General features: G+C 40.2%; 1 protein-coding gene across 4 annotated transcripts in view; it reads left to right on the plus strand.

Moving 5' to 3' along the window:
- Window positions 1-17,478, plus strand: part of LOC106539215 (prominin-1-A) — a 42,568-nt gene that overhangs the window by 12,638 nt on the left and 12,452 nt on the right. For all 4 annotated transcript variants that reach the window (XM_087725721.1, XM_014053960.2, XM_014053957.2 and 1 more), the window contains exons 3-10: window positions 5,460-5,521; window positions 5,841-6,046; window positions 8,096-8,216; window positions 9,165-9,228; window positions 9,747-9,836; window positions 10,503-10,693; window positions 12,214-12,288; window positions 12,646-12,709. In XM_087725721.1, coding sequence (XP_087581847.1) covers window positions 5,460-5,521; window positions 5,841-6,046; window positions 8,096-8,216; window positions 9,165-9,228; window positions 9,747-9,836; window positions 10,503-10,693; window positions 12,214-12,288; window positions 12,646-12,709 — 873 coding nt within the window. The remainder of the gene's footprint in view (window positions 1-5,459; window positions 5,522-5,840; window positions 6,047-8,095; window positions 8,217-9,164; window positions 9,229-9,746; window positions 9,837-10,502; window positions 10,694-12,213; window positions 12,289-12,645; window positions 12,710-17,478) is intronic.

Genomic DNA, 17,478 nt, shown 5'->3' on the forward strand with positions numbered 1-17,478 from the left:
CCCTTCCCTTTTTGCCTCAAAGCCACCCTCTTTACTCTCTACATCTAACTCTAGTGGCTATATATCTCATTGCAAAAATTGCAGAGTAACTTTCCATTTTGAAAGTGATCAGCTACCATTATTAAGACTTTTCATTTCCATAAGAAGTGAGTAGAGCCACCAGAAATCTCTTAAGAATAAGAAGATACCATTGGAGGGTATCTTAGATCAGTGTGGATATATAAGTTTGGCCACAAATCAATTTTTTGAAGTTCCACAAGTTACCCAACTGAATCTATCACTGTTGGTGTCAAATGAGCATCTTGAAATAATCTCAATTTTTCACAATCTCATTAGCTTTGCTCAAAAATATATTTAACCTTCTCCTACCTGATCTTAATACCAATCCACTAAGAGATCAAAACCCTATTATGATAAGGAATGTACAGCCCGGAAAGTGCTTGCATATAGGAATGGCCAGAACAACTAATAATTTTAATACCTGTTTTTTTTTTAAACCCATAAAAATAGAGCTATTATAACTAAATGAAGGAAAGAACAAGTTAGTACTAAAAATCTGAGCCAGGAGGTTGTAATAGGTTGTAATGAATAAAGATCATTGTCTGTTTTGGCAGCTTTTCTAAATCTATAGCTAACATAAATACCAATACTCATAATTATCATATACTTGGTGCTATACTTCATACTTGGTACACACACTTCTGAGGTCATTTTACTATCCAAGACAGTATCCTTAATATTCAGTGAATAAGTATCCTCTGAATCTTCCGCTGAAATTTTATTTAAAAAAAACATAAAAAGTAATAAAACTCCTGTCAATATAGCAATAGCAATAGCAGTAGACTTATATACCGCTTCATAGGCCTATCAGGCCTCTCTAAGCGGTTTACAGAGAGTCAGCATATTGCCCCCAACAATCTGGGTCCTCATTTTACCCACCTCGGAAGGATGGAAGGCTGAGTCAACCCTGAGCCGGTGAGATTTGAACCGCTGACCTGCTGATCTAGCAGTAGCCTGCAGTGCTGCTCTTTAACCACTGCGCCACCTTGGCTCTTCCCGTCAAATATTTAATCCCATCTGAATTTTTAAAGCTAAATCCAATATGGTGGGAATTGGTGTTAGCTTCTCATTTTAATGTCATATATTGTATGTATACCTAAGGAGTGGCTTAATTCGATTACTCTCCCAATATAATGTTAATGATCATCCAGTCCTCTTTCAGGAATTAGCAAACAGTGTGCCGAGACTTATGTCATAAATGTTCAGATTGGCTACATTCTAAGAATATTTTTGTACTTGAGCAATTTCAGATCTGGATTCTTTGCAATGAGCCAGCATATAATTCTGTATCATTTAGCAGAAAAATAACAGGAATCTCCCAAATGGAACCCTCTACATTGCCTTTATAGATCTAAAGGTGGCTTCTAATTTCATACCTTGAGAGAAAGTATGGAGAAAATTAGTAGTCTCCAAGATACCCTCTAGGGGAAAAACCACAAAGTGCCTAATGGCATTTTAATTTTCAAAAAGTATTGCAAAAGACTGGCGGAGCTATCCCTATAGGAATTATTTGTAGGAGCTAAAGGTAAGCAAGCTCACAGCAGCCTTCGGTAAGAAATCAGGTTGGCTCCCTTCACATTGCCTTGATGTGTTCCCTTAGGAGGCAAGGAGAGCCATTTCCAATGCTCTGCTGGTATGATGCCAGAATATGCTGCCTTTTAGTTATCTGGATTTAAGAAGTTTTTGAAGAAAAGTTTCTTGAACAAAAAAAAATGTGTTTCCCTTTTCCTATTCTGTCCTATGTTATGGTAAAACCACAAGTAATTTGATGCTAGGCTCCAAACCCCAAGAAAGATATCTACTTCTACTACATTGTAAGCAGTTTCCTTTATTGTTTCTTACCTACAGATAGAAATCTTGCCAAACTAAAGCAATTACTTGCATCATTAAAGACATACTCTGAGAAATTATAGGGAGCAGCTATTTTGACTCTTTTTCTCCCAACCAAACTATTTCAGCTTCATGGTTTCTTGGTCCTCTGGAATGCAGCCCCTCACCCCTGTGAATCCAGACTACATTCCATCATTTGATTTCCTCGGTGGGATATAGTCTGCATTCAAATAGAGATATCTTTTAAACCAGGGGTCTCCAACCTTGACAACTCTGAGGAATTCTGGGAGTTGAAGTCCACAAGTCGTAAAGTTGCCAAGGTTGGAGACCCCTGGTTTAAATATTATTTTACTGATTTATCTTCGATGCTTAGGACGCAATGCTCAAACTCTCTTGTGCAAAGAAGTCTACAGAAGCTTCAATCCCAGCAAAAATGTTGTTTGCCAAATGCAAACTGAACTCCTGTAAATCAGAAACTTGCTTTTTCTTGTTATAAAAGAACTGCTTCTCATTCTTTGTAAAACACCTTATGTGCTTCCCTCAATGCTTTCTTTACTTGTCACAAGAGATCTTAGTAAAGCTAACTCATTTAAACTTATGTTGAGTCTAAGTCATTTAAATTAAATCTAATTCAGTTAAATTTATTTGTTTAAAGTTTAAAGTTTAATAACATTTATATGCCGCCCAATCCCGTAGGACTCCGGGCGGCTAACAATACAAACAAATCAAAAGGAAGAGAAGGAAAGAAAAGATAGATTTAAAAACACACCATTTGTGTTACATAAAGTGCTTTTCAGAGGGAATTAGTTCCCAAGGTAGCATTAAGAAAACCAAGATCATAAGGGGAAGTTGGGACAATGCATTAAAAGGAAACAAAATCAAAAATGTTTGCTATGGGTAAACAAAGGAGGTATTTATGCAAATAAAGTGAGTTTTACTGGAAGTGCAAACAGCTAACGCAGGGCTGGTAAACTGCAAAAAGAGGCTACATTTCAAGATGGGAGGTTTTTTGATGGAGGATGGCAGCATCAATTCTCACGCAATATACTGCGTGCTGAGGCATCAATCTGCCCGATAGGTATGCTTCGAAACCTGAAAAGCATTTAATCCTATTGCTACACTTTTTTCTTTCTTTTTACGATTTTGTAATCAATTGCTTTGGGGGTAGAGTCAGGGTAACTAATGGAGCTGAGCATTTACTGGCCAGATGCCCTTCCTGATGCCTACACAGAGTTCGCAGTAGATACTTTCTCTTTGCACCCTCATAAAGAAACATCTATCATTGCATAGGATTGAAATCAAAACTTTCTGAGTGAGAGGCAAGCATTTTCAGCTCTAGGCCACCATGCTGCTCCCTATTGCTATATGTTTTTTTTTAAAGTCCCATATTCCCTTGGATATTCTTCCTGAAATCCTGGGGATTTTTGAGTCAAATGTTTACTTCAGACTAATTCATATATTTTAACAAGCAAAACCCACACTTACGCTAAGCATTTTTTTAATATCTGAAAATTAGTACATACTGTCATTTTAGTCATGAAACACGAAATCTACAGTGTAGGTCATAAAACTGCCTTATCATAGCTTTTTTTAAAGAAAAGGTCTTCTGCAAAACTCTTAGAGCCATCCCCAAGCTAAACATCTCAACACTGCTGATTTACATTGTTAACATCTATTCATCTCCTCCCAAGTATTAAATTTTGGGCCATCAAAAACTTGTTCATCATTGTTCTAATTTAAAAAGCTAGTTTAAAAAGCTAACGTTGATATGTTGACCATTAAGAAAAACCAGTGGTGGGCTGCTGCCAGTTTGGGTGAACCAATAGTTCCTGTGAGTAGTTGCCCCCCCCGCCCTATCCTGTCCTATATTTCTGGGTTTTTCAGCTCAGCTGGTTTGTGCGCCACAGCATATTGCCGCACCTCAGCTGTTTTACTCACTGGCGCTGCAGTAGAAGGTAAGTTTTAGAGCAGTGTTTCTCAACCTTGGCAACTTGAAGATGTCCGGACTTCAACTCCCAGAATTCCCCAGCCAGCATTCGCTGGCTGGGGAATTCTGGGAGTTGAAGTCCGGACATCTTCAAGTTGCTAAGGTTGAGAAACACTGTTTTAGAGCTTAAAATGTTTTTTTTTTAATGCAGTGCATGAGCGTGTGAAGTGCCAGTTGTTAAACCAATGACAGCCCACCACTGAGAAAACCTATATGAAAATTCATAATTGATTGAAGTTATCTCTGGAGATGCCCCAGAAAGTCCTCTTGTACAAAATTGTTACAAGATGATTAAATATCAATCATGTGAATAGAAAAGAAAAAAGGGTGAAAAAAAGAATGTTTGGTCATGGAGCCATGTTTTTACCAGCTTCTCATGATTACATAGAACGGTGGTTCCCAAACCTGGCAACTTTAAGACTTGTGGACTTCAACTCCCAGAATTCTGGAGAATTCTGGGAGTTGAAGTCCACAAGTCTTAAAATTGCCAAGTTTGGGAACCACTGACATAGAATAATGGGAACTTTCAGATCTGTGATTGGTTTGTCTTCAGACTGGTGCAGAATAGCAGTCCATTGATTGCTATATGGATATATTATAATCTTATAATTTTCAGCTTGTAGATGCACCCATTCCCCATGTAGTGTTCATCTGCACTGTGTTGCTGAGCAGCGTAGTAGAATATTTGTTATGGCTATTTTCTATTGCACTCCGTCTGTTCCTTCAGATAGCAATAGCAGTAGACTTATATACCGCTTCATAGGGCTTTTCAGCCCTCTCTAAGCGGTTTACAGAGAGTCAGCATATTGCCCCCAACAATCTGGGTCCTCATTTTACCCACCTCGGAAGGATGGAAGGCTGAGTCAACCCTGAGCCGGTGAGATTTGAACCACTGAACTGCTGATCTAGCAGTAGCCTGCAGTGCTGCATTTAACCACTGCGCCACCTTGGCTCTTGATCACTTCAAGCAGATAACCTTTAAAACAGAGGACATTTGCAAAGTATGTAGTATTGCACCACTTAGAGGCAAAGAGGGAATATTGCTTGCAGAGCAGTGGCAAAGGATACACTCACACTCACTCACACACACACATACACACACACTTTACATATATCTATATGTACACACACACACACACACACACACACACACACACACACACACTAAACTCTATGTGTTCTAAGACTGGTATCTTTTTAAGTTTTCCTGAAGCTCATGGGCAAAAGTTGCATGAGATTTTTCCTGCATCCCACGCCATTGTAACCTTTTTCTTTTCTGGCCATTTAAGTTAGTGATACAGAAATATGTGGGAAAAGTCCAAGTACTGAAATCCTTCTAGGCATTATTTTCATTTGATTGCCTGGAATGAAAAACGTCTTCACTCTTTTAAAAATACTATATTTTCCATACATATATGCAGTAGTAAAATGGATTTTTAGAAAGGGATCTGGAGAAATGACATTTTCAGCCTGGTGAACCAGGCTCCAGACAGGAATTTCTAAACAAATCCAGGTTTCGGATTTTCTATAAATGATAAATAATGATAGCTTTTTCTATCAACCTCTCTGTGCTTCTCCCTAGATCTCCTGACATACGTGATCAACCATCAAAATTTCTTTAACAACCAGACAGTCTATAAAGAGGTAAATAGAGTGTAATTCTTGTGATTAATAAAAATGTGGAGATGCCTAACACTTCATATGCTGAGGCCTCCTGGTCCTTTGCTAGATCTGGTTAATTGATTGAGGCTTGAAAATAACACTCTTGCTGCTTAATGGGGTTTTTTTGAGGCAGTAAAAGTAGTAAAACAAGATGGTATCTGAGGTAAATCCAACTGAATATGCCCATTCCTGGAGGCAGTCTTCTGTTTAGTCTCCTATCCTTCTCTCTGCATTATGAAGTGGACAAGCATTTACAGTTTGCTAAGCCTGTTAACTCTCTCTTGCTTCCCTCCATGTCTAGATACTCAAGTATGAGACGGGCTTCCTGGTTTGTGCTGTCATTGGTCTTCTGTTCATTGTCCTTGTGCCTCTAGTGGGCTTGTTTTTCTGTTGCTGCCGCTGCTGTGGACACTGTGGCGGTCAGATGTACCAGAAGCAGAATAAGCACAGTGCCTGCAAGAGACGGACTCTTTTTTGCTTTCTGCTGGGCATCACTGTTGTTCTTCTGTAAGTTTCATCCTATGGAGAATAAATGCACATGTGGGAATGTGACTACTGTATGGGCTTTTCCTTATCTTTATAGTATCTGAATTAAAGTAGCTACTCCTGCACCACTACGTTGGTTTACATTGACAGAGAATTGTGTAGCACCTTAAAGTTTATAATTGTATCTCATGAAGTGGGCAGTTATCCATGAAAGATGAAGTTATAGTAAATAGATTACCCTTTAAGATGCTTCTTGTTGATTTTGCGACGTGATCAATCTTCTGGAAGCACACTGAAATCAGATTCCTTGATTTGTATGGGTAGTATTTAACACAGCAGATGTTCCTAAGATAATATGCAGAGTGGTTGATGGACAGAGTTAACTAAGATGTGATTCAGTTCTTTTGTCTCCTTGGCAAATCTGTCAGGACTGTTTGTACTTGGGGAATGGTTTCCTGAAAGTTGGGCCTAGGATGGGCTGGGCCAAGCAGGAAAGCACTAAAGGAAATGCCCATGGAGAGGGAGCAGATTCCACTGTGGGGGACTAAACCATGTGATAGCAGCCTGGAACATTCCTGATAATGCCTGATTTTGCCAAAGCTCCCTTCAGCACTTTTTTTTTCAGAAACAAGCATATTTTAAAACATAGATATGCCCTTGAACATGTGTGGACTGAACACACACCCTTATATTTTCCTACAAAAATTCCCACACATTGGAGAACCCTTAGTATATAATCTGTTTCTATACTATTCCCAGAAGGACACAAAGATCAAAGTTAGCCATAAGAGAGACAAGGTGCTACAGAATAATATATATATATATTGACAAATCACTTAACTAGGGGATTCCAAGCTGAAATCATACTATGATTCTGTAATATTAGAGAGAACACAAGGCATTAAGTGCTGGCTCTGAACCACACTTATTTTTTCCTGATATTATGCTTAGCTTCACACATAACACTAAGGTATTTTTTAAAAAACATATATTGTTGAACATAATAAATTAGTTCATAGGTAATGTTAAGGCAGAATTGGCTTCATACCAGTGACATGCAGTCAGGGGAGACAGGTGAGGCACAGCCTCACCACTGTCAATCATGAAAAGGAAAAAAATGTAAATGGGAAAAGGCGAGTGCTGAGGTTAGGCTAGCTAGCTGCTACCACACCGTAAATGACTGCTTGTTTAAAAAAGCCTCTAAAAAAAGCACCCTCTACTATGAGGCAGGAGAACTGCGTGCCTCAACTAGTCTTATTTTTAGGTGCTCGAACAGAGTTAAGCGAGGGTTAAAAGCCCAAAAAAATCCTGAGGTAGTTGAGGCACGCAGTTCTCCTGCCTCATAGTAGAGGGCGCATTTTTTAGAGGCTTCAACTCTGCCATTCTGTTTAAAGCTGCAGCGTCAAGCTCACTCTTCCTCCTCTCTTTCTCCGTTTCTGATGCCCCCCACCCCCACTCCACGCTCCCTCTTTTCCTTCAAATTTCCTTTTTTTCTTTTTTCTTTAATAAATGCAATGCTCGGGCATTCTCTCTTCTCCCGCGACACCCCACTGACTAAAGCACTTTCTTTCGCCCGCCTGTGCTTGCAGCAGCCCGCCTACGGCAGAGCTCAGGTGGGCTGCCATGAGCACAGGCGGGCGAAAGAAAGTCACTTTCTTTTGCCCGCCTGTGCTCGCAGCAGCCCGCCTGAGCTTGTGGCAGCCCGCCTGAGCTCTGCCACGAGCACAGGCGGGCGAAAGAAAGTGCTAGTCAGTGGGGTGTCGGGGGAGAGGACTGCCTCACCAGCCATAAACCTCACCGCACGTCACTGCTTCATACATCATGCAAAGCCAGAAAAAACTCAACTCATTTATATCTAAACATTTTACAAAATGTGTATTCCGATAACTTTTCAAATTCTTAACACATCAATGTTTAAGTAATTTATTGATTGATTGATTGACTGAATGATTGATTGCATTTATATCCATTGGACAAGACCTCAACATGTTGCTTTGTTTGAAGTCTGTTGAATGATGTTACTGTTTGTCCTTCACAACTTTGTTCTCTTTTTTACTTCTTCTGCTAAAGGGCTGGAGATATATGTGCGTATGTCAGCAACCAACGTATATCCCAAGGTCTAGAGAAAGGTTTTGTCATTTTCAACAATACAGTGAGCAACCTGGATGTTTATCTGAATTCTTTACCCCAGGTAAATGTGACACACTCTGTCTATATTATATGTTTACCGCTCTATCTTATCCTATGTTTTTCATACCCTATTCTGTATCAGTCCCAGTTGCCATGTTAGTTTTCAGTATCAAAAAAGTGGTTGTCAAGTTTTATCTCCAATGAGACTATGCCAAAATTGGAGAGCTGTCACTCATATGGTTGTGCACCATTCTCCATGATAGAAGGGCATTTAGAGGAGGACTTCTAAAGATGACTGTAATGAACAAGTAGCAGTTCACAGAAAGGTACATCCTTTCAGAAGATGTGGTCCCAAGGTGTGAAGGACTTCATTGGTTGGTATCAATCCTTTTTTACTTGAAATTAGCCAGCGCAGGAAACATATGGCCATAATGTCCATTCTAGTTATTCATCTAGCTGCTGTATTCAGTACTAATGGATATTTCTAGACTATCTTCAAAATTAGCCCCATCTCTTTCCCTCTTCCTTCCTCCCTCTCCCTCCCTCCCTCCCTCCCTCCCTCCCTCCCTCATTTACCCCCAGAAACCAAATATTGCATTTATTTTGTGTATCATATTTTTTGTGTGACAAAAAGCTCATAGGACAGTTCCTTAGAAGTAGTCTACTAAGATTGTCAACAAATACTGTTGCAGGGCAATATAGGACCTATTTTCTATGTACACTATAATTCAGTCTTTGATGTTTATATAATGACTGTTTTCTTCAAAAAATTCTGATGGTTACAGTTACTTTGCCAACTGAATCTATATACGAATAGTCTAGACTTTATAACTGGCAAACATATAGGAGGGCCTTTTGGTACAATAAAAATATTTTAATAATGTTGTGTTCAAATTGTATATGACATCCTACATTTTTCTTCATAATCTCCATGAATCCCGAGTTCAGGATTTTAGTTTTGTGTGCTATCTTCTCTGCTAAAATGGGATTTTATTTTAATCTCCCACAGGAAATTAATCAAATTGTCAAGTCTAGTAATGTGCCATTCGAGGAGGTCAATAATAGCTTGTCAAGTAAGTTTATATCTTGGGTAAAAAAAATGTGGGCAAAGTCATACGCAGTCTCTAGTGAAAGAAAGTAAAAGATGGGATTCACAATGACAAATTAGAAATGTCTCAAATTGTGAAATGTCATTGTTACACTGCATCCTATAATTACAGATTAGGAAAATACCTCTGAATGTTTCCATTCTAGAGAAATAGGAGGCAAGAGCATTATGTACACTACCTTGAGTTGTACAAAATAAAGGTGGGCTATAAATTTTTATTGTTATTTTTGAGTGCATGAGTGCACAAGCTTTTTTAGGTCAACTGATGTGAATCATATCATTTCTTACGGAGCTTGTGTGTGTAAAGTGAAGGAAAAATGGGTATGGTCAAATCAGAAAGTATATGCACAAACATATTTCGATTTGCACATTTCTAACCATCCATCCTAAAAAATTTAAATGGCTGTGGGGCTTTAGAGAGAAAGGGCAGTGGAAAAAATATTTCTATTAGTAACTTTGTGTTGATGCTTTCCTTCTTTGCAGAGATTGGTGATACCTTGGGGAGCAAGATTAAAGAAAAACTAGGTGAACGAGCAAACAAAGTATTAAACATAACTGAGGAGCTTCTTCAAGGTATTGCAAGAGACACTGGATTGGGAAATGATATTGGGGTATAATAGTAGAGTGGAAGCAAAGATACATTGGTAATAGAGAGCACCCAGAAGTTGAAGGAACTTTTACAGAAGTTCTCATGAAAAAAACCCTAAACTTTGTTATAGTTGCAGAGATAAGTTATTTGCCAACTTCATCATAAGAGATGCCATGACAAGAAAAAAAAAGTTCTTGTTTTTCTCTCCAGAGCAAAACCATGGGAACCCAAAGACTATGAAATTGCTGGAGATCTATTGATTGACTTTGTCATGTTTTATGTTTGAGGGGTAATTCCCTGTGGACAAAATAAGTGCCAGCCTTTTGAGGTAGACCAGTTCAAGAAACAGACATTAAAGGGAATCTAGGAATGTCACTTAATGTTTAGGATATAATAACAGAATCTTGATAGCCTGTCCAAGTTTCTCTCTGTCCCATCTTATACCAAACAAAATCAAGGTGGCATTATTTTGAGCTTCTTTCTCATGCTTTCTTCTATTTCTGGACTATGTAATATCATGTCCAACTCCTACCTTAATGGTTTCTTTTATCTTGCATAAAATAAGCTCTGAGTTCTTTTACAATCAAGAACTAAGTGATCACTTCAGTCACCTGTCTTTACTCTGTCCTTTCTACTTTTTTAAAAAATAGACATTCAGAGCATAGACCGGGAACTCCAGAAAGTCAACCAGACTGGTGCTCGCTTGCAGAAAATGCAAGAAGAACTGAACAAAAATCTGACTGACCTGAGAAATGAAATCAATGCGACACTGAAAAGATGTGACAGCCCATGTGAGAAAGTGTCCGTAGAGAACCTGACACCTGAGGCCAATTTCTCAACGGTAGAATGGGGTTTGGAAGAGAGAGACATATTTGGATGGGCAGGGTGGTTATTTGACAGTATAGGGAAAGACATGATTGGGTCAGGGTGTCAGCCTCTGCTTCGCTTCGCTGCTGCTTCGGCTGCCATTGAAACGGGGAGGGGGGGCATGGTATTTGGGAGGGGAATCATTATGTGCTGGAGGAGTGTTATTAGAAGCTGTCCTGACCACCTCTCTGTGCATGTGGAGGAAGGGAGTTTCCCGCCAAGGCTAACTGTCCAGCATTCCAGCCTGATGATGTTTTTTGAAGATATCTCCCACCTGACAGTTGGGTGAATTATTATTGGACTATAGAATGGGGTGCCAAGGGGAGGGGATTGAATTATACATGATATCTATGCTTTCGCGCCAATTTACCCAGACTCAGCTTTGCATTGCTACTATTCGTTTGTAATTAGTAAAAGTACACTTAATTCTAAGAATGGAGTTGAATGGTTTCTTTCCTGATTATTAAATGGCACCTGACAATGGGGTATGGTGAAACTGTTCAGTGTGTTTGGTGGGGGCATAGAAATGCAATTCATGATACATCTTAAAAGTCAGGCTAAGGAAGCATAATGTAATTGGGATAAGACTGCTGAGATAATTGACCTATGGGAGGCTGAAATCAGAAGCCATAAGATCAAATGTGCCCCAATTATAACACAATATACCATATTTTTCTGAATATAAGACACACTGAAATATAAGACGCACCAAGATTTTGAAGAGGTAAATAAAAATTTTTTTTTGCACTCTGCAGACCTCCCAAACCCTCTGCATGCCTCATTTCTTGGGAAAAACGGGGCATGCAGAGTTTGAGAGGCCTGCAAAGTGCTCCTGGGGGCTGGAGGGGGCAAAAACAAGCAAAAAACGGCCCATTTTTCATGAAAAGGGGCCTGTTTCTTGCCAAAAAGGACATGCATAGCCTTCAGGTGGGTTGTAGAGTGCTCCTGGGGACTTGGGTGGAGCATAAATGAGCAAAAACTGGCCCATTTTTTTTGCCAAAAAAGGCCATGCATAGCCTTTAGGAGGCTTATGGAGTGCTCCTGGGGGCTGGGGTGGCAAAAACAAGTAAAGAAACAGCCCATTTTTTTGCTCATTTTTGCCCTCCTCAGCCCCCAAGAGCACTTTGCAGGCCTCCTAAAGGCTATGCATGTCCATTTTTGTGAAGGGGGCGGGGTTTCGGGAGGCCAAAAATGCTGTATTCAGTGTATAAGATGCACCCAGATTTTCACCTTCTTTTTTTGGGGAAAAAGGTGCATCTTATACTCCAAAAAATACAGTAGGATAGATTACAATGTAGGAGTATGTTTTCAAAATGTCTAGATCTGTGTTCATTAACTCCTAGTCATCCATCTGTATACACACATTTCTATGTGGCAGCTGTTGCTTTATATGTTTTCACTTCATCCCACTTGAAGCACAGTGCATTTCCCATTGCTTAATTGGGGTCGCTCAAACAATAAAAATATATGTTTCTGCGTTATTTCTTTCTGCAGATTCCTGATGTCAATGATAAACTTAATTTGATATCTGATCTGAACCCTTCAGAGCTCAACAATACTATAATAAAGGTAACACCCTCCTTTTCTTCTACAATTATCCTTTCAAGTATTTACTTCAAGTGCCGGTGCAATACGTTGGGTTGCCCGTGAGAGGAACAGGACAAAATGTTCACTTCAATAATCATTGGTCATTATTTGGAGCCATTTTGTTCATGGACTGATGAACCCTATTTATATAAGACCTGTCCTATGTCCTCTAAAGGGATTAAATGTCTTCATTTGGGGACATGGCAAATGTATCTTCTTGGGGTTTTATCTTCTGTTTAACAGTTTGGGGTCATGTTTTACTTGACTTACATTCTGAGATCTGAGCTTTGTTTGTATGGGTCTTCATTTGTGTCTGACTGTATCTTTTTTTGCTTGTAGGCAAGAAATGTCATAAACGAAATACCAGAAAAAGTCTCTAATCAAACCAAAAGTGAGGCGTCTGGTAAGTACCGTAACCAGAGGTGGGTTTCAGCTGGTTCTGTCTGGTACGTGCATACAGTTGAAAGAAATTAGCGAGTCTTCCCGTACCAGGGCTTCCGGGGGCTCGAAACCGGAACGGTACCTCCCCTGGCCTACTCCGCCCCACTCGCCTGCCAGCAGAAGCCTTCCAGGAGGTTTTGGCTGGCGGGCGGGTGGAGGGAGGGCGGGGAATCCATGCAGAGGTAGGAAATCACATGGATTCCCCACCCCCTTCATTGGAAACAAGGCAGCTATCAGAGGAGAGAGCAGTGTGCACCCATTGGCTTGTCTGTTGGCTTGTTGAACGAATCCTCCCTTCCTGTTAATTCTTTTTTTTTTTTTTGGCAGTTTTTTTTTTAAATAAATGTTTTTTAATTTTAGTTTAAAACAGGTACACATCTTTCTTTACATCTGTAAAAAATATATCAATCAATTACAGATAAGTTTTGGTACATCTCCTCCACAGTCAACCAACATAACTCATATTAACTAAGGCATTATTATATATCTATTTTCATTTAACTGTAGTTATTATTTAGCAATATTGATGAAAGTAATAATCTTGACCAATCCCTGCCCACACCGGTGGGAGAGGAAAAAAGAAAAAAAAAAAGAAAAAAAAAGGACAGATAAAAAATAAAAATTAAAATAAAAAATAAAAATAATACAAAAAAAGACAAAAACGACAAGAGACAAGGCAGGAAAACGAAACAAAACACAGGTGTCTATCATGAGAAAAAAAAAGAAGTATATCAACTGGTTACAACATGCTTCGGTGCTTCTCTTCCATTAACTCATATTAATTCAAATATCTTAACTCGAATATTTACCATATCAACATCATTATACCTCCAGTTTTAATTACCTATGGTTATTTAAACATCCTTCATCCTTAGCTATGCATTACATAATTAATCCATAACACATGCTGACAATTCATTTACTTATTTATAAAATCCTCTATTATCATCAAATCCTCATATCCTATTTTAGCTGGACATCCATAATATTTAATTATATCATATATCATAACATTTTCCCAGTATTGATTAACATTTGATTGTATGTATTTTATTTAGTTTTTAATAGTGATAATTATTGTATTTAATACTCTTTATGTATAATCTTCCAATTGTTAGTTATCATATCAACTCCACATTATATACATTACTATCAATATCAATTATTATTCAACTATATCTGTTACAAGAAAAAGCAATTAGGTTTAACTAGTTTTCAATTGTGTTCTTCAATCTATCAGCCAGTTCCAAATTATATATATTACTATCCATATCAGTCATTTTTCATTCCTGTTAATTCTTTTTCTGTTTCAACAAGCCACGTGGGGCACGCTCCCTTGCTTTGAAAGCCGCCTTGTTTCCAATTGGGGGGGAGGAAGAAATCCATCTTTTCTGTCCCTCTCCATGGATCCATGGAATCCCCCCCCCACAATAGGAAACGAGGGAGCTGTGAAAGACAAGGCAGCGTGCCCCGCATGGCTGTTCAACCAGCAAAAGAAAGAACAGGAGAGGAGTTCCACATGGGGCTTTTTAAACAGCCGAACTCCCCTCCTGTTCCTCAGGCAGGCCGGCTTGGGAGTGCACACCAGGCTGTTCCTCCTCCTGCCGCCGTTGCTGTCGGCACGACTCTCGTGAGGGGAAGAGAAAAAATAATAAAAGGCTCCCACCATGGAGCAACCCACCCCGCTCCCCCACCCGGCAGAGCTTTTTTTCCACCCTCAGCTCAGCTCTTCTTTGTCCACCAAAGCGCTGCCCCCGCTCGGCTTCCCTCGCTGTCACCACACTCCCTCTGCGTGCCTGGACAACGGCCTGAGGGGGAGCGAATGATGGCAGCGCAGGGCGGCGGCGGCGGCTACTGCTCCTGGGCTCGCTATGGGTAACGAGCAGTGCCCCAACTCCCCCGCCGCCACCGTGCCACCTCAGCAGCAGCACCTCCTACCCGCAGAACTGAGGCGGGGAAGAAGATCGAAAGATGTGGGGCCACAGACTCCCCCGTCCCACAGCTCGCCTCCTTGGGTGGGACCAGGGCGCGTGCAGGGTGAGTGGAGTTTGCGACCAACTTTAAAGTGAATGGGGCTGTTTGTGACTAAATGGGAGGAATGCAAGAGAACATAGAGGAATGCAAGGGAACATGGAAGTAATCTAGTCCAACCCCTTCCCAAGGCAGGAGTCCTTCCTTCTCTTTGAGAGTGGCAGACATGAGGGAAATGGTGCGTGTGTGAATGAGAGAGAGAGAGAAAGAAAGAATGAGACAGAGAAAGAAAGTTAGAGAGAGAGAGAGACAAGAAAGAAGGAAGGAAAGAAGGAAGGAAGGAAAAGAAAGAAAATAAGTGGAGGAGAGAGACACAAGAAAGAAGGAAGGGAGGGAGGGAGGGAGAGAGAGAGAGAGAGAGAGAGAGAGTGGGAGAGAGGGAGAGAACTTATGATCACAATTGAGCCCAAAATTTTGGTTGCTAAGCAAGAGCATTGTTAAGTGAGTTTCACCACATTTTCCAACTTGGCCACTCCCACCTGGTCACATGACTGCCAAGCCACTCCCACCCAGTAATATGACCGCCCAGCCACTCCCACAAAACAGGCCACACCTACAGAATAGGTTCTAAAAAAAATTGAAACCCACCACTGACCGTAATCCAATAATAAAATTTCTTCATTTCACACATTATTCTGTGCCTTCCAAAGGCCTGTAGGTGTAAGAAATTATTCACATGACTAACATTATATATGGGGAGGAGATGCATTTACAAGAAAAGGTCTGACATGCTCCTCCCTTTTTTACAAGCATCCCCACTTCAGCTAAATATAGCTTTCCAATATGCCCATCTTTCCAAAAGAAAGGTTTCTAATTTCCTCCTCACAAATGTAATTAATTAATTTATAATGTATGTATTATATTTACACCTCACATTTCCACTAGAGTCATAGAATTAGAAGGGAACTTTTAGGTACATCAATTGAGTCCCTTCCTTAATGCAGAAGTTCAAAATAATGCCAGATTACATCCCTTAAAAGACAGCTCACCATGTTTCACATACTTGGTTCCACTATTAGATGGTAACCTTTGGAAGTATTTTCTAACATTCAGCTGGAAACTCTCTTCCTGTTTCTTATGACCATCATTCCATCTCAGGAATAGACAACAGGTCTTGACTTCTGTATGACACCTCTTCATTTCCTTGAAAAGTGCTCTTATATTCCCCTTCCAAAATATTTGCTCAGGTCCAAGCATATCAATGTGCTTCAACTTTGTTTTAAAAATAAGAGTTACCTTTTAATCCCCTTGTTGCTCTTTTCTACAAGTTTTTAACTGAAGCTCTATTAAAGCATGGTGCCCAGAACTGGACACAGTACTCAGAATAGAATGTAATTATAACTTCTCCTGACCAGGTAAATGAAGTTCTGTTCACATAGTTTAAAATCACATTTGATATCTGAGTAGCTTGTAGTATACTCAGTAGCTATTTTGAGTTGCCAATTACTATTCAGTTGTAAGATATTTTTTTTCAGATTTAGCATTATCAGGCCAGATATCCATCCATGCTCTCTACCTGTGCATTTATTTTTTCCTAAGTGAAGATCTTCCTTTGTTTCATTAGTACATTTGCCTCTGCCAGTGAAAACGGAGCTCAAGAGGGCTATGTGCGCCAGAGGGTTGCAGGAGGCGGTCACAGCCAAAAATGGAACTTGTAAGGGCTAAGGGTGCCCTCCCGAGCACCATTTATGCTGGCAGAGGGTCACAGCCAAGAACAGAACTCAGGAGCGCGTTTTTGCTGACAGGGCACTCGGGCCACTGCAGGCACACCTGACAGTGATGTTGAGCTGGCCATGCCCCCTGGCCATGCCTCCCTGAGCCACCCAAGGTCAAACACAACCCTAATGCATCCTTCAATGAAATCGAGTTTAACACCACTGGCATAGATTTTAAGTAATTAGTACCCATACATCAAATCTGTACTTTTTGCATGCAAAAAATCCCAGGTCCAGCCTCTGGCTTCTTCAGGTAGGACTCAAGAGATCCATAGCAGAAAGTCTGAAGAACTGCTACCACATTTAGTAGCCTGCTTGCTTACTGTATTAACCTAGAGGTGGTTTATTGTCTTATGTAATTATTTGTCACTCTAAAGACATTCACATTGTGGATGCAATATGTTCACACTGAATCAAGAGTGCAACAAAATTAGCCTCAACCGATGTCATCTCCAAGTTTCCTATTTCTAACATCCGTGCAAATTAAGAAAGGCTTCAGTGAAGCACTATATTTGTGTAGAAGCCTTTTCCAACTTTGGTTAGTGGTAGGGGAGAGTCCACCAATCACATAGTAGAAGAAGGCTGCAAGGAAACTCCCAGGCACTGAGAAGGAGCGATCTTTTGATTTTTGTAAAAACTCCCAGATGTTGAGAAGTGTTTGAGAAGAAGTGTCCCTCTGAGGATTTGCACAGTCCAATCAGTTTCCTCCCCCCCTGTAAAGGCACACATTCATCTTATCTATGTATGAATCAGCCCATTATGCCTTGCATAAATAACCATTAAAATGGTTAAAAATTCTGGGAGTTTGTATGAACATTAGACAGTGTTGGTCATGGGTGTCAAACTGAAGGCTCACAGGCTAGATCTGACCCACCGGGTGCATAGATCTAGTCCCTGGGGCCACCTTGGAAACAGCACTGGCCTGCAGTGCCTCTACCAATGAAAATGGAGCTGGGGTGTGTGTGTGCGGTCCTTCCAAGCTCTG

Source organism: Thamnophis sirtalis, unplaced genomic scaffold, assembly GCF_051295495.1.
Source record: "Thamnophis sirtalis isolate CommonGarterSnake01/CBP01778 unplaced genomic scaffold, rThaSir2_p1.2 scaffold_11, whole genome shotgun sequence".
In the NCBI taxonomy this organism is placed as follows: domain Eukaryota; kingdom Metazoa; phylum Chordata; class Lepidosauria; order Squamata; family Natricidae; genus Thamnophis; species Thamnophis sirtalis.